At 38.5% G+C, this 22,185-nt stretch overlaps 1 protein-coding gene across 3 annotated transcripts in view; it reads left to right on the top strand.

The window, feature by feature from the left end:
* The window catches only part of LOC122281073 (beta-amylase 8), a 37,434-nt gene extending 21,573 nt beyond the window's left edge, over window positions 1–15,861 (top strand). Inside the window, exons 8-11 of one of the 3 annotated variants that reach the window (XR_006230129.1) lie at window positions 7,536–7,748; window positions 7,975–8,194; window positions 14,743–14,857; window positions 15,482–15,861. Coding sequence is in view for 2 of the 3 variants with exons in the window: in XM_043092325.1 (XP_042948259.1) it covers window positions 7,536–7,748; window positions 7,975–8,194; window positions 15,482–15,567 (519 nt within the window). In the remaining variant the exon portion in view is untranslated. Of the gene's footprint in view, window positions 1–7,535; window positions 7,749–7,974; window positions 8,195–14,742; window positions 15,069–15,481 lie in introns of those variants that run through there. The other 2 variants (XM_043092325.1, XM_043092326.1) reach the window with 2 other exon arrangements.
* Window positions 15,862–22,185: the final 6,324 nt, after the last annotated feature.

The raw sequence follows: 22,185 nt of genomic DNA, 5'->3' as shown, positions 1-22,185 counted from the left end.
GATCCATGCAATGGACCTCATAACATGATCAACAATGGCTACTACCATTTTGGTTGAAGGTGGGGATTACGGCTACCCACTTTGGTGGCTTCTCAAAACTTCTCAAGTTTACATTTCAACATCTCACTCTGCGAACAAACTTAGTGAAAACAACTTCGGGGTATTTAGGAAGTCTTAATTAGAAGGTTTGGAGGAAAAAACTCATCCAATGTTACCACGCGGATTTTTCTAGAGAAATCTACACAACTCTAGAGTCTTCTATACCCTTGTAGAATATTGTGGAATACAGTAGAATTGTATGAATCTTCTAGAAGAGTGAAATTCCCAAACTACCCTTTTGTAAATATCTTGTAGTGTCTTCTAGAATGTTCCCACTATTAGATTAGTGACAAGTATCACAATCCTAGTCATTTTTTATAACCAAGGCCCCTATAAATAAGGGATGTCTAATTTGTTTAAGGTATCAAGTAATAGAGCAACTAAACATTATCTAGAGCCTCTCTCTCTAAAAGTGTGCTCTCTTCTTGGGGTATTCGGTAAAGCTTATTTTTAAGGTTTGAAGAAAAAAACCCATCTAAGACTGCACAAATAAGTCCGTGACAATTTGTATCAAAGCCATCAAGGTTGTTATGACGGATAAAAGTGAGGTCACCATCGAGCCTAAGGAATTTCATAAGAGTAAGAGAACGAAAGAGGTGAATTGGTCTTTGGAAGCTCGTCTTGATGAGGTCGAGAAGACTATGTCAAAGATGCTGTCCAAGATGGGGGAATGGGAAAAGTCTCACAACGAGGTGAGCACTCTCAACAACAGTGTTGCCAAGATGGAGGTGGTGGTGGCGGATGTCAAGGATCGGCTTGACATCGTTGAGCAAATTTTGGAGGAGCTAGGATTGGAGGGCCAATCAGAGGTGCTCAAAGTCCATACTAAGCGTAGTCAACCCCACTGTCGAGGCACAGTATGCGGGGAACCTTGCTTTCCAAGACCGGGTTTTGGGTGAGTTAACAAGACTCCAAGAGCATATGGAGGAACATCGGCTAGGTTTGGAGGAAGCCAAGGCCGACTGGGCTATGTGCAAGCAGGCCGTGGCTAATGGGAACTTCAACGGGGTTGGGGTGGGAGCTACTTCAAGGGTGGATACTCCCAAATTGAAGGACTTCGATGGCAAGCAGAATGCCAAAGAGCTAGACAACTACTTGTGGAATATGGAGCTGTATTTTGAAGCTTTAAACATGCAAGACGAGTCAGTTAAGGTATGCACCGCCTCCCTCTATCTTACTAATTGTGCGAGTATTTGGTGGTGGCATAAGCATGGTGAGATAGAGAAAGGCACTTGCACCATTAACATGTGGGATGAGTTCAAGCATGAACTCAAAAGGAATTCTACTAGGAGAAGGTGGCCTTGAGTGCTCGAAAGAAGATGAAGAAGTGGGCCGATCAAAAAAGAAGGCACGTGGAGTACCGAATTGGTGACTTGGTGTTGGTTAAAAATCCTATCAAGCCAACACAAGTTCATTAGGAATCTACACAAGGGACATGTTCGCCGAAATGAAGGACTATTCCTGATTATCAAGAAAGTGGGCAAAGTCACCTACAAGTTAGACTTGCCCCCAAGATTCAAGATACACCCAGTTTTCCATGTGAATTGCTTGAAGCCGTATCAAGAAGATATGGAGGAGCTAGCTTAAGGGGAGTCTAAGCGTGCACCATTGGGCGTCATGACTACCACCTATGAAAAGGAGATTGAAGAGATCTTGGCAAGTTGTGTAGTCCAACGATAAAGTTACCAACCCCACCAAGAATACCTAGTCAAGTGGAAAGGGTTGCCTGCAAGCAAGACAACTTGGGAACCTAAAGGGGCCCTATGGCAGTTTGAAGATCATATCCGAAGGTTCCACGAGGAAAATGCGCCGACGATGTCACGAAATTAGGTGGAGGAGAATATCACCACCCAGATTTTTCTAGAGAACTCGACACGACTCTAGAGTCTTCTAGACCCTTGTAGAATATTCTACAAGGGTCTAGAAGACTCTAGAGTCGTGTCGAGTTCTCTAGAAAAATCTGGGTGGTGATATTCTCCTCCACCTAACTTATAGGGTATTCGGGAAGAGTTCTTTATTTCAAATTTGCTACATGTGGTGTCATTTGATTGCTACCGACATGGTTAGTGTCACGTTACATTTTCTGTCCGAGATTGACGAAAGTTGGACATAGTGACCACTTTAATAGTTGGGCATTACCTTGGGGCCAATTTGAAATGAAGACAAACTCCCTTGACCAATACAATAATTCTTTCTGTTTTTTTGATAAGTTAGATTTATTAAAGAGCAAAAAAGGCTATGTACAAGTACACAAGGATGATGCAAGAGATACATGAAGTAGAACAGGTAAAATAATTAAGAAAATCATGGAAGCTGAAGATAGAAAAAAGGCTAGTCTTGCCACCATCAACTGTAACGTCTCAATGGAAGGCCCAAACCACATGACCTATATTCCAAAAGAACTAGTTAATGATATAATTGAATTGGAGGCCCATCGGAACATTATAAAGAGCAAGAATTTCTCATTCCCAAGCAATATGGGATCCCATACACCATCTATCCTTATCCGTATTATATGGGATTTCACAATTTACCCCCTTTAAATTTCCGACATCCTCATTAGGCATGTCCGTTGTTGGTGTCATAGCTCAAGTCCCACATTTCTTAAGCTCGGATACCATTTGTAACGCCCCAATAGAAGGCCCAACTCACATGACCTATATTTCAAAAGGACTAGTCAATGATACAATTGGAGCTCTATTGGAACATCATAAAGAGCAAGAACTTCTCATTCCCAAGTAATATGGGATCCCATACACCACCTACCTTTATCCTTATCATATGGGATATCTCATCAACAAAGGTGGAACTGGTGAATGAGCAGTCATACATGGCAGTATTGGAGGGGTTGGCATGCGTCTTGACATCCTAGCACATAACGGGGACAAAAGTAGAAACATGGTGGGGGTTGAAGTTACCAATAGGAGTGGAACTGTGCATTACTCAAGGAGACAGCATGTCAGACCATTTGTTGCTTATAATACCAAGGTTTATGCAAGAAGGGCGGTGGAGAAACATGGTTTGGGGGTTAGAAAGTTGAGAACCTTCAATATTGCACTATTAGGAAAATGGTTATGGCAATATCATCGGGAAGGGGATGCTTTTTGGAGGAATGTTATTGATGTTAAATATGGGATTATTTGGGGAGGTTGGTGCTCAAATGAAGTAAGAGGGGCATATGGTATGGGAGTTTTATTTGTAATGGATGGGAAAATCTCTTTAGTAATTTCATATTTGAGGTGGGAAGGGGAACACGAATCAGATTTTGTTACGATATTTGGTGTGGTGATGTTGCATTGAATAATGCTTTCCCTTCTCTTTATAGGATTGCATTGGATAAGGGTGTGTCAGTGGCTAATACCATGGACGGTTCTACTGGTTCTCTTCAATGGTCTATGAGGTTTATTGTCACAGGTTGGAGAGGAATTCGGGGCAATTGTCAAATCACGGTTGTTTAGAAGATGGTGCCTTTATGTTTAATGTGGTGTACCTGAAACAAGAGGAATGACTGCTGTTTTTATAATAGGGAATGTTCGATGGGAGGGATTAGGGATTTTTTCTTACATACATTGTTACTTTAGGCTTTGGCTATTGTATTGATTGAGATTAGTTTTGGTGACTTTTATGCTGTTTTTCACAGCGCTTGGCTTGTAATTAGGTTCATCTCTTGTAAACTTTCTGTGTACTTGGGCTTTGCCTAATTATGTGGATTAATAAATTCTTCTTACTTATAAAACAAGATATTAAATTTGGTCTGGGGGCTGAATGATGCTAATAAATGTCTCCGGATGAAAACTTTGCTCCACTATTGGAACCGACATTGTTTGCTTGCAGGAAAGGAAAATGGAAAGTATCTCTAGAAGCATCATTTAAAGGGGTTTTGGGTGGAGTATTAGTTATTTGGAGTAAAAGGGTGGTGGAGAAATGCAAGGAGTGCATTGGGGAATACATTGTGGCTTGCTCTTTTAACAATGTGAGAGATGGATTCATCTAGGCCTTTTGTGGGAATTTATAGGCCTAATCTGGACAACAAAAGATGTTTACTGTGGAGAGAGATTTTCAGTCTGTGCAGTTTGGATGGTGAGGACTGTAGAGCTCTTTCCGATGAGAAAGCATGAAAAAGCCAAATAGTATCAACTTGAGGGGGTCACTTTGACAGAGGAGATCTCGTGGAGATAGAAATATCAGGCTTTGAGGCTAAGGGAGTGGGATAAATGTATGAAAATCTTCCATCGAAGCTAACTCACATTGGAGGAACACCACTGAGATATTCAACATTGAAGACCTTGTATCTTTCGAAGATTTTGAGATTAAGGACCATGTTGCTGGATTTCATGATCAATTGCCCATTGAATAATTTGCTTGGAGACCAGGAGTTGAGGGTTAGCATTCGAGTTGGACAGCTGGAGAGGCCCTTTTTTGCAATCTGGTTGGGATGTGGTAAAAGGAGAATAATATGATGGTATTCCAAGAGTTTTACTTGTTGGGAAAGTTTGAGAAAAGCCCCAATGCCACCTTTAGTGTGCATCCTCAAGAAAGATGGGGCTTTAGATATGAGAAATGATTTTTGCAGTCTTAGGGCGTGAAAGCCCTGTGCACTCCTTTTGGAAAAAGTGAGTAAATTTGAGACCCACATGAAAAAATCATTTTTTTTTAATGGTGGACCTCACTTTATGATTTATTCATGTGGGTCTCGGATTTACTCACTTTTTTAAAGGGGAGTGTAGGGTTTGTAGTACTGTATCTAGCATTACTTGATAGATATTAAGGGTTGTCGCCCCATCGGTCTCATAAATGGGGTGTATAAAATTCTATCCAAAGTTCTTGCTAATTGTTTGAGTGAGGTTTTAGGACAGATCATTTCAAAGTCTCAAAATGAGTTTTTCAGGGTAGACAAATCCTGGATTTGGTACTCATTGTTAATGAATGCGGATGGTAGAGTAAATTATAATGAAGTACATATTTTATGCAAGCTAGATATGGAGAAGATCTATGTTCATGTCATCAAGGGATTTATACATTACTTGCTCGGGAAGGGTAATTCTCTATATGCTCATTCTATAAAGCATCACTAATCAGGATAACAATCCTTTTCCTTGGAGGAGCATTTGGAGATGTAAGAAGCCAGCTTTCGTTGTATGAACGGTTTCCTTGGAGAAGATTGTGACCATGGTTGTGGAAATGTCAGATCATCGTAATTGACTGACGCTGCACGTGTAGAAAAGATAAGGAAACAGTGGATCACTTGCTACTTCATTATGAGGTTTTCAAAGTCTTTGTGGGATAATTTTTTGTGCAGAGTTAGGTTAGCATAAGTTATGTTTGAGGGGCTCTTGATCTTCTCATCAACTAGAGAAGTCTCAATATGGAAGATCGTCCCCATATGGTTTTTGTGGTGCATTTGGAGGGAAAGAAGTGAGCAGAATTTCAAAGATAAAAGTCTCTTCTTCAATATGTTATAGGCAATAACTAAAGATTTTTAACAGCTCAATTTTCATGATTACTTCATGTTTTTTTTTTTTTGGTTTTTGGCATCTGAAATAGGTGTTCTCTCTTATATATGTCCTGTGTACTTAGGCTATGTCTATTCCTCTATTAGTGTACGTAGGCTATGCCTATTCCTCTATTAGTATTAATAAATTCCTTTTACCTATAAAAAAAGGGTTTTGAAGAAGAAAGGCTTGAGATCCACAATTGTCTTCTCTCAGTTTTTTTATTTTTTATTTTTTATTTTTTATTTTTTATTTTTTTTTTTGCTTTGATGACTGGGAACCACCCCACAGCAAAGCCCTTAGGACTCACCCATGGAACCTAAACCCCCGGGGAGATGTCTTCTCAGTCTTCTAAAGTTGGATCATTTCTTTCCTAATGTGCATCACACTAAGAATGATTTCCACCAAGTTTCTTTTTTATGATAACCAAGCCCTTTTCAACACGCAAAGAGAGGCATGACCCATATTCAAAATTAAAAAAGTTGATTATCTTTTACTCTCACAAACTACTTCCCCTTTGTCATTTACCCTCTTAAACTGACTCAATGCAATTCGGATCCTAGTGTAAAGCTTCATTATTAGTTACCGCATTTTGTTAAAAATAACCATTAAATTTTACAGAAATATGTATAAAAAGACAGGAATGCCCATGACATATAGTTTTTATAAGTAAATACTATAACTAAGCTTTTTCAATGAAGTGAAGGTTAATTACATATTATAGAAGGGGGTAACAAACTTCCCCTCTTTTCAATGAAGTGAAGGTTAATTACATATTATAGAAGGGGGTAACAAACTTCCCCTCATGAGTAGGAGGTTAAAAGGCTCCCCAAAGACGCCAATTTGGGCAAGGAAGGCATCGAAAGGAGACCCTACAGGTGGTTTGCTCCTGGCTGATCTATGGTCCTTGCAAACAAGGCATCACGATGAAGGTGACAAATTTGTTGGCGAAGACATCTTTTTACCTCGTGGATTAGAAAAGAACTATAGCTTTATCTAGGGCAGTGAAAGTTCTTGGATACGTCGTCATAAAAAATAAAAAAATTAAAGAAAAAAGAAAAAAAAGAAAGAAAGAAGGGGGTAACTTTTACAAGAGCACACTTTCTTGCGCTTTAAGCTCAGGAAAAGCATGCTTTTGTAAATATGCTTTGCTTTTTGTTAATCATAGAGCTCTGGTCAATCAAATATCAATCCATCTGGAAAGCCATCTTGGACTGTTATATTGATTTCAAGGCATATACATCATACATGACAACATGAGTGCCATGGTATGCCAAAGATCTTTAACATCAACTAAATACTTACGACTATATGCTTGCATCATTTTTGGGGTATTGAACTGCTATTTAATATTTTTTTAAAAAAACAATTGCAAAAGCACGCTTTCTTGTGCTTTAAGCTTACACAAAAGTGTGTTTTTGAAAGTACACGTTGCTTTTGTTAAGTGAAGTACTTCCTTTACAAACACTGGACATCATGTATGAAAGGGCTTTCTCATCTTTGGAATAGAGCAGAAGTTTGAGAAGCATGTATGAAAAGGATTGGAATTATAAGTAGAGCTGTCATGATGGATTTTGCGGCTTTCCTTGCCTTGCAAACAATTTTACAAGGGTGCGGTTGTTTAAAATTCAAACCTTTTTTGGTGAGTATAGTAGACAATTAGATGTGGGATATGGATCTTGCATTAAGTCAATGTCGAACAATGGTGTGAAAGTACAAGTTTTTCACACACAAACAGCACATCACAACTTGCATAATTCACTAGATGGGATCGAATTCTTCCTGACCTGCACTCTGGATACTTTGATAACTTTTGGATATTCAATTTGGAGCTAAACATATATAGATGCTTGGTGGCAGTGGTTCGTGATAAATATGGTATGATGGACTTCTTGCCAATTAGATAAACAAACAAAGAAATAAATGAAAGATGCTGATGTGCAGGTTCCTGCTGTTCATTGGTGGTACAAGACTGCTAGCCATGCAGCAGAGCTAACGGCAGGATTCTATAACTCTACGAACCAAGATGGATACTCTTCAGTATTTGAGGTTCTGAGAAAACACATGGTGACATTGAAGTTTGTTTGCTTGAGGTTGCACGTTTCTGGTCAGGAAAATGATGAAGCATTGGCTGACCCAGAAGGTTTGAGTTGGCAGGTGATTCCCACTTTTAATGTGTTATGACTTCCCCATTTGCTCTCTATTGGCTATATAAAATTTTCTTTTGTGGGGAATTACTTGGGAGCGTTTGACATACAACCTTCTATTGTATATTGGTGTGCAGGTTTAGTAAAAGAAAAAAAAAAAAAAACATTTTTGCTTATATAGGTGAATGAGTTTATCTCCAGCATAGGTGGCCGATATTAAACACTCTTTCTAACAGGTTTTAAACTCAGCCTGGGATCGAGGATTGACTGTAGCTGGTGAGAATGCACTTCCATGTTATGATAGAGAAGGGTACATGAGCATGGTTGAGACGGCCAAGCCAAGGAATGATCCTGATTGCCGCCACTTTACATTCTTTGTATATCAACAGCCGATCCCTTTGGGTGAAGGAACAATTTGTTTATCAGAGTTGGCTTACTTCATTAAATCTATGCATGGTAAGGATTCTTAAAGTTCAATCTGATTTGTTCTGTGCACGTTTCTACATTTGGAGCTAAAAGTTTAATGCTTCCTTTCTCGAAAGCTTTTTCACTTGTGCATTTTTTTTTTTTAAATAAGTAAAAGAAATTTCATTCATACGAAAGTAGGCACCTAATTATATAACAACCTGGAAAAAGATACAAGAGAATGCACCCAATTAGGAACTGGAAAAAGATACAAGGAAGTCATACAAACTGAGCCTATTAAAATCAATAGCTACAGCCCACATAAACAAAGTCTTGAATTAATTTAAGGCATTGCTAACGGCCATAGAGGCTGGACATATTCAACAGAGAGCAGGATCGAAAAGGAATAGGGAGTTGAAGCGACTTGTTCTATTAACTATGATGGTAAGAAGGGGAGTGCAAGCAGTGATTGGGGAAAAGGAAGGGCTGGTATAGTTGATAAATGCAGCCCTAAATACTGATTTGGAATGTTAGGGGGCTGAATGAGATTAACAAGCGCCTCCGGATCCGAGCTTTGTTAAGACATTGGAAGATGGATATTATTTGTTTGCAGGAAACTAAGATGAAGCTTATCACAAGAAGAACTATATGGAGCATATGGAGTTGTCAATATGTAGGATGGTCATACCTATCTTCGAAAGGGGCCTTGGGTGGAGTTTTGGTTATGTGGGATAAAAGGATGGTGGAAAATATTGATGGATTTATAGGAGAATATTCGGTGGGATGTTCTTTTAAAATATAGAGGTTGGATTTGTATGGGCTTTTGCAGGGGTTTATGGTCCTAATTTGGATGGTGAATGGCGGTTGCTTTGGGATGAGCTTGGGGGCTTGTGTTCTTAGTGGGAGGTCCCATGGTGTATTGGTGGAGATTTTAACGCTACAAGATTCTCCAACGAAAGGTCGGGGGAGGGACGACAAGATTCTATGCGAGAATTTTCAGATCTAATTCCAGAGTTGGAACTTATGGACATACCGTTAATAGGAGGTGATTTTACTTGGTCTTCTAACCAAGCCTGGTCAAGACTGGACAGATTCCTTATATCTCCTTCATGGGAGGCACATTTGCCAGATTTATGTTAGAAGAGATTCCCTAGGGTATGCTCGGACCATTGTACCATAATGTTAGATTGTGGAGGTATCCCAAGGGGCAGAAGGCCTTTTAAATTTGAGAATATGTGGTTGAAATATGAGGGGTTTGTAGAGCTGGTGGGGCAATGGTGGAGCTCATATCAATTACAGGGCAACCCGAGTAATGTATTGGCTGGAAAGTTAAAAGCTTTGAAAAGGATTTGAAGATATGGAATGAACAAATATTTGGTGATGTAACGATGCAAAAAATGGATTTATTTCAAGAGTTACAAAGCTTGGAGGGGGTAGGAGAAAAGAACAACTGCAAAGGGCAAGTAGTTGTTGAATTCGAAAGAGTGATTATTATGGAGGAAATTTCGTGGCGACAAAAGTCAAGGTCATTGTGGCTGAGGGAGGGGGATAGGTGCACAAATTTTTTTCTTTGTATTGCAAATTCGCATAGGAGGTTTAATACTATTGAGTCTTTGAACATTGATGGGGACGCATCTACAGATCAAGCAGAAATAAAGGACCATGTGGCTGGACACTTTGAACACTTGCTATCATAACCTCATGATTGGAGACCTACCGTAGATGGGTTGGCTTTTGAGTCCATTGACCAAAGTAGGATGGCTTGCTTGGAGAGACCATTTGAAGAGGGAGAGGTACATCTAGTAATCAGAAAAATGAATAAAGACAGCTCCGGGCCCGGATGACTTTACTATGGCCTTTTTTCAGATTTGCTGGGAGGTGGTGAGAGAAGATGTTATGCAGGTCTTCCAGGAATTCTTCACGTATGGTAAATTTGAGAAGAGCTTGAATGCTACTTTTATTGCACTTGTTCCAAAAAAGAAGGGTGTGATAGAGGTGCAAGATTTCAGACCTATTAGTCTTGTGGGAAGCATATACAAGATAATATCCAAAGTCCTGACTAATAGAATGAGCACAGTTATGGATAAGATTATATCTTACTCAAAATGCTTTTGTGTGAGGGCGACAAATTCTGGATTCGGTTCTTATAGCAAATGAATGCTTGGATAGCAGGATTAAGTCGGGAGTGCCAGGTATTTTATGCAAATTAAACATGGAAAAGGCCTATGATCACGTCAATTGGGACTTCTTGTTATACATGTTGAGTAGTTATGGTTTTGGGGAAGGATGGAGAAAGTAGATGAGGCATTGTATGTCAACAGCTCGTTTCTCGGTTTTGGTAAATGGGGATCCGGTGGGTTTCTTTAATAGCTCGCAGGGATTACAACAAGGTGATCCACTATCACCTCTATTATTTGTCATCATAATGGAGGCTCTAAGTAGAATGGTGTCGGCTGCAGTTGAGCAGGGATTCTTTTCTGGATTTTCAGTGGGAAATACCAACATTTCACATCTATTGTTTGCGGATGATACATTGCTGTTTTGTGAGGCAAATGTAGGACATTTACAATCCTTGAAGGCCATTTTACTGTGTTTTGAAGTGGTATCTGGTTTAAAGATTAATCTTGCGAAGATGGAGATGGTTGCGGTTGGTGAGGTGAGGAACATTAGGGGGTTGTCCAACATTTTGGGATGTGCAGTCTCTTCGTTGCCATTGAAGCATCTTGGCCTTCTTTTGGGGGCTACCTTCAAAGCCAAGGCAATTTGGGAGGAGGTGGTGGAGAAATTAGAGAATAGATTGGCTGGTGGAAAAGGTTGTATTTAACTAAAGGGGGGCGGATCACTCTTATTAATAGTACTTTATTCAACCTTCCTACATACTACTTGTCTCTATTCCCTCTTCCTGCCAGTATTGCAACGAGAATAGAGAAACTTCAACGTGACTTTTTGTGGAGCGATTTAGGTGAGGAACTCAAATTTCACCTAGTGGGGTGGAATAAGGTGTGTACTCCTTTGTGAGATGGAGGCTTGGGGATCCGTAATGTGAGGGCATTTAATGAGGCATTACTAGGAAAATAGTTGTGGCATTATAATAAGGAAAGGGGAGCTTTATGGAGAGGGGTTATCGACATGAAGTATGGAAGTACATGGGGGGGTTGGTGTTCTAGGGAAGGGAGGGGGGCATATGGGGTGGGATTATGGAAGTACATAAGGAAAGGTTGGTGTTCCTTTGCCAGAAATTCTAGACTGTGTGGGGGGGATGGAAGTAGGGTCAGCTTTTGGCATGATGTGTGGGTGCGAGACATGGTCCTGAAGGATGCTTATCCTACTATTTTCAGAATTGCTCAGGATAAAGAACCTATGGTGGCTGATTTGCGGGTAATAATCGATGACACACAGGAGTGGAACATAAGTCTTACTCGGGATGCACATGATTGGGAATTGATTGGGCTGGTGGAGTTTCTCAGCCTGCTGTATAACACTGTCATTGATGCCATAAATGAAGATAAGATGGTATGGAGACCTTCTAGGAAATGAGATTTTTCTGTGTGCTCCTTTTATGACACAATTACTATGCATCAAAGACACAATAATTTTCCTTGGAAGAGCATTTGGAGGAGCAAAGCACCTACTAAGGTTGTATTCTTTGTATGGACAGCAGCATTAGGGAAGATTCCTACTATGGACAACCAAAGAAGACGAGGACTTATCATAACAGAATGGTGTTGTATGTGCAAAAAGAATGTTGAATTGGTGGACCATCTACTTTTACATTGTGAGTTTGCTCGGGAAACATGAAATTATTTCTTAAGCAGAATGGGTATAGCACAGGTCATGCTGGGAAGGGTGGTAGAACTATTAGCAAGTTGGAGAGGAATCACGGGGGCATCACAGATTGTGGCCGTATGGAAGATGGCTCCTCTTTGTATTCTTTGGTGTATTTGGAGTGAAAGAAACGACAGACTTGTTGAGGATCAGGAATGCTCTCTAGAAGAGTTTAGGAGGGTTTTTTTGAAGACTTTATTTATGTGGGCCATAGCTTTAGAGTTGAATGGTCTCAGCTTCCATGATTTTCTTGTATCAGTTACTAGTTCCTAAATAGGTGTATTCACATGTATACTTCCAGAGTACTTGGCCTATGCCTATCTTTTCATCAATAAAATATCTTATTACTTGTCAAAAAATAAATAAACAAAGTCTTGGAAAAGAAATTTCTAAATCCACCACAGGAGACAAATGGGTGCCATCCTCGACACTGCTGCAATCTGTGGGATACCCTTAAGACCTCTCCAACTAATCATATGATCAACCACCTTCCTAGGCATAATCCATGCTAATCCCACCCTGTTGAAGTCATTCCATAAGGCTCTTGCAATCTCACAATGGAGAAGCAAGTGATCCACTGTTTCACCACTGTTTTCTCATATGCAGCACCAATAAGTAATAATAATCCTGCATTTCCATGAGTTGTCCGTGGTCAAAATCTTCCCTAAGGAAGCAGTCTAGACAAAAAAGGCGGCCTTACGAGGCGCATTCGACATCCAAATACTCTTCCAAGGATGGTGTTTGTTATCCTGAGTGGTCCAGATAAAAAAGTCAGCCTTAAGAGGTGCCTTTGACTTCCAAATACTCTTCCAAGGAAAGTGATTGTTATCCTAAGTGGTGGGATGCTTATAGAATGAGCGTACAGAGAAAGGCCTCCAAACAATCTTATCCACCTTTTCATTACCAACTTTAAAAGAATTCTATAAACACAACCTTCCAATCATGGGCCTCCCTCGTGAAGTTTTTTTTTTTTTTTTTTTTTTTTTTGACGAGTCCTCATGAAGTTGACACTCCACTGTTGTGAGCCAGAAGAGATTTTTTAGTGTTAAATACTAAAATTGTCTATGGGGTTTACCTTTCGGACAGATTGGTCCTTATGTTCTAATCTTGAACTTTTCGCTCCCTATACTTTCAATTTTGATCATTTTAGTCATTTTCTTAGTATGCTTTTTGCTCCCTGTCCAATAAAAGGCCTCGTTAGCACTAATGACTAAGTTCTGTGTAAAACTGGGGGGAAAAAAAATAATAAAATAATAATAAAAAATCTTATAGAAACAAAAATTTAGGGGAAAAAACCTAGGAGAACCAAGCACAACCAAGGCAATGCCCGGGTCGTGCCCAAGCCATGTGAACCAGGCGTGGCCTGGGCTTGAGACCAAAGTGCTGCCTAGCAGCTAGAGTGTGACCAAGATGGCGCTCCCTTGATCGCACACCAGGAGACAGCGCCTGAGTTGTGCAACCCAGGTAGCGCCACCTCGGTCGTGCTCTTGTGACCTAGGCATTGCCTTGTAGGAGCTACCTGGGAGGCACCAAGGCAGCACCGGCTGCGTCATGTGATCTAGCAACCCAGCCTGGAACTGCTTAGGTAGTCCCAAGAAGTGCCTAGTTGCCTGGTCTCCCTACTCTCTCTCTCTCTCTCTCTCTCTTTAAATTTTGTTTTTTAAGAAGAATTTATTTTTCTTTTCATTTTTATTCATTACCATGATTGAAATGTATCCAACGAATGAGGGGTACGATTTGCACAAAATAAAAGTTGAAAGAGTTGGTCAAGGATCCACTTCTCTGCTGTGGATGACTAGAGGAAATGAATATTGGCAATACCTTTTCTCACTGCAATTTTTTTCCACTGGCCAGTATGTTAATGCCAAAAGCTACCTCCTTATGATGTATATATCTATTTTTTTTATAGGTTCTTCATGATGTATATGTACTACATATATATATGAATGCATATTTTATAGGTAGAATAAGCTTTTATTGAAACATGTAAATAGGTGTTGTCCAAGTGCACAGGCAGTATACAAAAGAAAACACCAGTTACAAATTAGGAACCTGAAAATGATACTAGGAAGTCATGAACGCTAGTTCCATCAGGTATAATAACAGAAACCCAAAGAAATGCACAAAATAAAAGTTGAAAGAGTTGGTCAAGGATCCACTTCTCTGCTGTGGATGACTAGAGGAAATGAATATTGGCAATACCTTTTCTCACTGCAATTTTTTTCCACTGGCCAGTATGTTAATGCCAAAAGCTACCTCCTTATGATGTATATATCTATGTTTTTTATAGGTTCTTCATGATGTATATTTACTACATATATATATGAATGCATATTTTATAGGTAGAATAAGCTTTTATTGAAACATGTAAATAGGTGTTGTCCAAGTGCACAGGCAGCATACAAAAGAAAACACCAGTTACAAATTAGGAACTTGAAAATGATACTAGGAAGTCATGAACGCTAGTTCCATCAGGTATAATAACAGAAACCCAAAGAAATGAGTTGCGTAAAAAGAAACTTTTAAGTTGGTCAAAGAGCGATCCCTATCTTCAAAGCTCCTATCATTCCTTTTAAGCCAAATACACCACATAAGACAAAGGAATCATTCTCCATACAACAGTCACATGGGGATTGCCTTGAAGACCTTCCAACTAGCAGAAAGATCCACCACCCTCCTAGGCATCGTCATCATGTTTATTCTCATGAAAATGTAATGATACTTTCTTTGTCAATTATTCCTATTAAATACTCATTGTCAATAATCCTTTACAGGTGAGACAGCAGGCAATCTAATGCCCTGATCAGTTGTATCACGTTCTTTTTCGAAGGATATTGCGAAAACAAGTGCTGGCTTCAACTAAGGCCATTGATTTTATTATGGCTCAAGGCACGAGTTTCTTGATCGAATTACTGGAATTTTGTTTTATTTCATTGACTTGTAGTTCGGTACTTCATATTATAATTAATTTCCGATCATGTAGCTACTTGCCATAGCTAGGGCAGAGCTTGTTTGAAAACTCAACTTAAGAATTTAGATGTTCAACCCGTTTCAGATGCTGTAAATAAAGCCTCTTAATTACTAAGGGTAAGTTTCTTTATGCATGAGCGGCTAGGAGGAAGGCATAGTTTGATAAGACAGTTGATCATGATTAGGCCTTGAAGAAGTAAAGTAGTGCTTAAAAATTTGAAGGTGTGGATTTTTGCAACTGCAATCTTCAGTGGGACTCAGAATGTCAATGGCATTCACATCTTCTATTCACAGATCCCCCGATCTAGGGAAGCAAATCCTGAGCATATGCATTTCTTGTGCTGTTTTGCCCTGTTTTGAAGGTTAATTTAGTTTGCCGGGCATTCTTGCTTGTAAGGTCGCTTTGTGGGTGCTTATTTTAAGGTCAAACCCATTTGTGGGGGCATTCATGAGAAGATGGACAGGAGATTGGCAGGGTGGAAGAGATCATATTTTTCGTAGAATACTTTTCCACTCACTATGTCTTTGTTTTCCATCCTGCAGGCATCGCAACTCACATAACATTGCATATGGGATTGTTTATAACTTTATGGGGAGGTGTGCTGGAGAAGCTGAAATTCATCTTGTGAAGTGGTCCAAGGTTGGTTCATCCATAATAAAATGGGGCTTGGGGATTGGAAAAATGATCCTTATTGACGAAGCTATTTTAGGGAAATGGTTTAGTGTGTTTCGGGTGGGGCGCTACCAGGGGTGGGGTGGAGCATGGTTTTAAATTCCGTTTTGTTCTAGCCATTTTAGTTGGAATTTTCCATTCCGGTCTAGTGTCCGGTATACTATACCTCTTTGTTTCGTTTCGTTTCAAACTCTAGCCCGTGTCTACCATTTCGATTAAATTTCGGCCGAATTTGGCATTTTGAGTCTTATTCCATTTCAAACTGTTTTTGTATTTTTTTTTTTTTTTTATGTTCGGAAGAAATTTTTGTAAATTTTAAATATAGAAGGTATTTAATTAATTCTTGAATATAAAATATATTTGTATAGTTTTTATTTTTGTAGCTTTAAAATATGTTCACGAAGTCCTTTTTTTTTTAAATATTATTTTTAATAATTTGTCTATTCTTTTATTTTTTTTTACTTTTATGTCTCAACTCAAGTTTGTGATTTTCTCAATGTGTATTCATTTTATAAATCTTTAATTGTTACATATATACACAGTGACATATACATGATATACACTTACATATATATATATATATATATGTATTTATTATATTAGTTAGTTTATATAAACATAAATATTTATATATAATATATAGTTAATTTCGAAACGGTACACTAAAATGTATTGGTACGGAAATTTTCTGTTTCAATAATTAAACCGGAGTGATCACTAATAAATGAATAATTATGTTGTTTTAATACTCTTAATATAGTAGGTTAAGTGAACTTTATTTGTTAAATAAAGGGTATTAAATTAATAATGTGATTAACTGTTTTTGGCATGTGAAATGACATTTTTTTACCCCTAATTAAATTCAAATGGGCTCATGTTGCTTATGGTGTAATAACTCGCTCATTTCTTCTATAATTATGAGTTTTGAACTACGTATTGTACCTCGATGACGTATTTTAAAAGATACCAATCGGATGTTAAAACTTACGAATATTTTAAACATTCTGGAAATATTTATATGTAATATTTCTAATGTTATTGGATTAAACTTGTTTTTAAATAATACAATTATATTATTTTTGAAGAGTTTTAAAAATATTATAATTGTGAAAAATTATTTAATTAAAATATTTTAGTCATTTAAAATATTATGAAATTTAAATTTATGTTGAAAACTTTAAATTAATTTAAATGGTTTTATTCTCTTCAAGTGATTAACGAGACTTCATCATTTTAATTAATGATGAAGTAATATTTAGTTTATAAAATACTATTATATCTTAATTCTTCTTAGTGTTCTAATTTAAATAAAACGTTTACGTATTTTCAGATCAGTATTTAAACTCACCGTTAGATTTTTTAATAGATCTTGAAACGAAAAATCTAGATTAAATACCCAAGCCCTTCTTTTTCTCCTCACTTTTCTCTTTTCTCTCTCTCTCTCTCTCTCTCCCTCCCAGCCCGACGTGCACGGCTTCTTCCTCACTGTGCTCTTCCTTCCTCCAGCTTCACCTCCACCATCGATAACACCCCCTCAAGTCGGCGAGTCCACCGATGGTCACATGGCTGCCTCCTCCTCCTCTCACGACAGCTCATCCAAAATGGGTTTCAAGTCCATTTCTCCTCCTAGCTCCGCCGTACACGATCAGGTTGGCACCTGACCACCACCAACGGCATCTCCACTCCATGGGCTTCTCTATGGTCTTCTTTCCCCTACCTCCCTGTCTCTCCGATGAGTTGCTACACGGTTTCTCTACCGTGCTACCCACGCCATCTTACCACTACCACCATGATCCCCTTACCACCGTGACCCCCCTTAGCCATTTTCATGTCCAACCAAAGTCCCTACAACTCTCACTCTCCTCCATTCTCTCATGCACGATTTGCACTACTCGGCCAAATTCGCCGTCGTAAGCCACCATCCAACCACCACCTTGCCACCATAGCTCTAACACACCTCCCTCAAGCTCTTCCATGCTTATCCATAACGTCTAGCCCCTCCCTTGCCTCACACACTCTCACACTCTCGGATGCTCTGTTCATGGCGAGATGCCGCCGTGCTCTGCCTTTCACCACCATTTCAAGGCCACCTCGAGCCTTTCCATGACCACGCCTAACTATTCCTAAGCCTAAACCACCACCTTATGTGGTGGACAACCACCATGCAAGGTGGATATTTGCTTTAACCGCCACATACGACCCCTCCTACGTCTTGATCATGATGGGCAGCGAGCGACGCACAGGTTATCCCATCGATGGTATAATCCTCTATCTCTCATTATTTATGATATATGTTAAATAATAGGTTGTGGACTGTGCTGTTAGTATTATGGAGTTTGTTGTGAAGTGTGGCTGTGTAGTGAAGTATTGGCATAATTGTGTAGTATTATGGATTGTGCTATGAAGTATGGGTGTGAGGTATATGTCGTGGTTGTGATGTGACATAGTGTGTGAAGGGAGTACACATAGAGTGTATTTCATGTAGTGCAGGGATGCATCGTGTAACGTGCATTGTAGTGACGTGTGGCATAGAGTGAAGAGAGTACACATGGCGTGTCGCTAATAAAAGAATGGTTGTATAGTGGAGGAGCGTAGAGTGTATTGTGTAGTGTCAGGAATTGTGTAACAGTATCCCGAAATAGTTGTGACGTAGCCTATAGTCCGAGGTGTCAGGTGTCACCTTGTGGTTGACTTGTATGTGCGAAGTGGTGGAAAAGTGTTAAGAGTAGTGCAGTGGAAGCATGACGGGCCTCATGCCATGACTTGGGATTTGTCTCGAGTTATGTGACGTGACAGAGATGCATTTATGGATGCAGTCCTCTTGTTAAGTGTCGGGATGAACAGGGTCGGGAAGTAAGAAGAGTCCTATAGCCCGGATCTGAGCAAGTTGGTATCGGAATATGGTGCTTGTTCATATAAGCAAGCTACCAATGGACTATGTGTAGCCTTAAGCAATAAAGGGATAAGGTACATGTGCCTCTGACGAGACATGTGTGCCAGACAGGTTTACCATATGTAATGGGTAACTTTCATCAACATGGTTACGCAATATTTAAGCCTTAGAGTTGGCTTAAAGCCATGTGGCATATGTGGATGAGAATGAGGATTGAGCATGAGTTAGGATACATGAAGGTAGTAATGGGTAAATTGTCTAGGATTGTGATGCGTTACTTAGTCAGTTTGAGTCATGTGTCGACATGTGATTGATAGAAGAATAATACAAAAGTCTTAGTGTCTTTAACCCTAAGGTGAATTACAGAGGTTCACTTTAAATAATAAGATTCCGAAGATTTTAGTATAGTAAATGGCACGAAAGGGCCCAAGGATGGACGAAGAGTGTCTCAAGTAAAGCATAGGTCTATTCTAGTATAATTGCTTATGCATTAGATAGAGAATGACATAAGGTTATGTGTATGCATGTAGGTTGCTATCTGATATGCACACGAATGGACTGCATGAAATGAGTATGTCATGAAGTTCAGGTAAGTATTGTATTCATACTCTTCTAGAGTTTTCTAAATAAAAGAAGATGAAAATGAAACACTTTTCTTTACGAAACACGCTTTACGAAAGAATGCTTTTTTAAGAAAGAATGCTAAGCATAAGTTTTTAAGTATATGTACGTAACGACCCTCCTTGGCAACCCCTTTTCACGCACCCAAAGTACGTAAGTGTATGCATGTAGATGGATGCTATACGTAGTATGTATTGTATGTATGTTCACGAAATGAAATGAGAGGCCTCGGCCCGAAGAAAGTGTTTTAAAATGACTTCTATGAATGAAAGGATTGAAGGACTATAAGAACTGAATGAAAGAACTATAAAGGACTGAAAATGAATGAAAGGATTGAAATGAATGAATGGAATGAATGCTTAAATGTATGAAAATACGTAACGGCCACATGAATGGAATGGAAAATGTATAGAAGGAATGGATTGGACAGATTGCAATGCCGAGTAAGTACAACTGGTAGTGCACCCAGTACTGCACCATGACAGAATGGATTCCCAACCCGTGGCTACGGGCGGAATCAGGTCCAAAAGACTGCTAACCCTAGCACACGGGGCGCAACAGTGTGCAACAGCCAAAGAAAGCAATAAGAAAAAATGTATGCATGTTAAGAAAGAATGCATGTATATATGAAAAGATGTATGCATAAAGAGACTATTTAAGGAATGAAGGCAGCGAGGCATGGGAAATTGTTTTAAGAGAAGAAAATAATTTGAAAATTTAAGAGAAGAAAATAATTTGAAAAGAAAAACCCTATCTCGCAACATTTTAAAATGAACTAAATGTTTGTGTATGATATGTATGGAGTGATGAATGTATGACTGAAAACTTATGTTGTTATATTTTAACTGTATGAAGTAATGCGTACGAGTTATCAACTAATTTTAGTTTTAATGTGTGTCCTCCCAGGGACAAGATGAGCATGACGCGTTAAGACGGGCACAGCCCAATGGGAAGAGCACGAAAGCCTAGGCATACTATTTTGTATAAGAGATTTTAATTACGAAATATAATTTTTTCCGCTGTAACTTTTTAATTAAGAAAACAAATTTTATTTATAAACATGGAGTCTTTTGTAATTCCTAGCACAAAAGGAAAGAAAATTTCAAAAGAAATCGTAATTCCCGTCTATTTTTATTCAAATCATTTTCTAAAGGATTCACCACATGGACAGGCGTTACATATAGTGTTCTAGGACTGATAATGTAATAGAAGGCCACGTGAAAAAATAAAATAAGGAATCCCACATCCATAGTTGAAGCCCATGTATGGTGAAGAAACCATATGAAGAAGGTAACTTGAGAAGGACCGTAGCCCTTGATTTAATTCAAAGGCCAAGTGAAGAAATGAAATAAGAGGCCCATGTTGTGAGCTTGCTGAGGAAGATTTAAGTGCAACCCGTGACTAACTATTCAACCTGAGAGAGGAATAACCCAGCGATTGATTTGGAAACCTGGGGACCACGAGAAGCAAAGGGAGAGAGATGGTGACGCACAATGGAGAAGGTGGAAACCGTGGCAATGAAAGAGAAAATTTGGGGAAAATGGGAGTATAAGATTAGAGGAAAATTTTGGAAAAGAGTTAGTTTTTCATTTTTATTTTTGGCAATTTCTTGCTACATTTCGGAAGACAGTTTTGCATTTTCTAGCGTTTTTCATTTGGGTATATTTCTGATTGACAATGTTGATGTTAGGCTAATTCTGAAGGCTTGGGTTGCAGTAAAACTTTCTATTGATTTCCATTATTTGTTGGATTTTCTGTAACTTTGATTTTCATACCTTACTCTGTGTGAAACCGAATTCTTAAAAGGGAAAGTTGAAGAAATCTCTTACTCTTATTCTTGTTTTGTTGTTGACACAAGGCACAATAGAACCTTGAATTTAATCAAGGATTTTTATCAGCCGAGTGTTACATTAATTTTGGTTGATGTTAGTGAGGGTCTCTTGTTTTGCGAACTGACATGTTTACTTGAACTTATATTCCTCATATTTTGTTTTATTAACACCTTGATTAGGTTAGTAAAAGAATAGTGCCCAGAAATCTTGTGAGTTGTGGAAGTAAAGGAGGTCCTAAGCCATAACCTAAGTGTTTGTCAAATTTCTTTTGTGAATTTTGTTAACTTTTAGTTGTTGAGTTGCAATTCTGTTTGTGCTTTGATAAAACCAAAATTACATTTTAACATCTTTCGCACCATCGAATCTTTAGAAAGCAATAGTTTATGATTTAGTTCATCTTTCAAAACAAAAATCATAGATCTAAGACACCTCAAGCACAACCATACATTCCATTCTTAATTAATCTTTCACTGTGAATACAATACTTTCAATTTTGCTTACTGTTTTCATAAATATAAAAATCCAAAAAGAATTTTACATAGCATTTTACATCATCATATTTTATAATAAACCTTCACAAATATTTTGAAAATCATTTGTCCCTGTAGAAAATGATCGTGGACTTATCCTTAATACAATTTTACACTTCTACATTTGGAAGTACATATGAGAACACGTCAATCACCGGAGCAGAATTTAAAACATTGGGGTGGAGGGGGAGGGATTGATGCTCGCACATCGTTAATGTGATGTTTGGATTTGGTTTATGTAAAAACATCTGCATGGGTTGAAGGGAGTTCACCAGACTTCTTGTGGTCCCTGTCTCTTTCAATATTGCATATTTTAAGGATGCTTTGGCTATGGACAAATTGCAAATCTCAAAAGGTTTTGTTCAATGGGAAGTGTAATTTATTAGAGCAAAACTGAAACTTCGCGCCTAATTACCCATTAGGATTAACCTTTAATCGTCCTTAGTACAAACTTATAACTTTGGGCTTTATATATACATATTTATAAGAATTATTATTATATCATTTATTTTATTTTATTTTATTGGAGATAGTTAGACTTATTTAGACCATGGCACTTAGTGTTATTAATGGTTAAGCTTGAGGGTTAAGACTAAATGGTTTAGTAAGCAAGCCTATTAGTGATTCATTTAAGGCCCTTAGAACTTTTAAAAAGTTATAGGCCAAGACTAAAAGGCCTTTTTAGAAAGTTCACTTTC

This window comes from Carya illinoinensis, chromosome 11, assembly GCF_018687715.1.
Source record: "Carya illinoinensis cultivar Pawnee chromosome 11, C.illinoinensisPawnee_v1, whole genome shotgun sequence".
NCBI lineage: Eukaryota > Viridiplantae > Streptophyta > Magnoliopsida > Fagales > Juglandaceae > Carya > Carya illinoinensis.
Note: the sequence above shows the minus strand (reverse complement) of the source record. Positions and strands in the feature narration are given on the sequence as shown.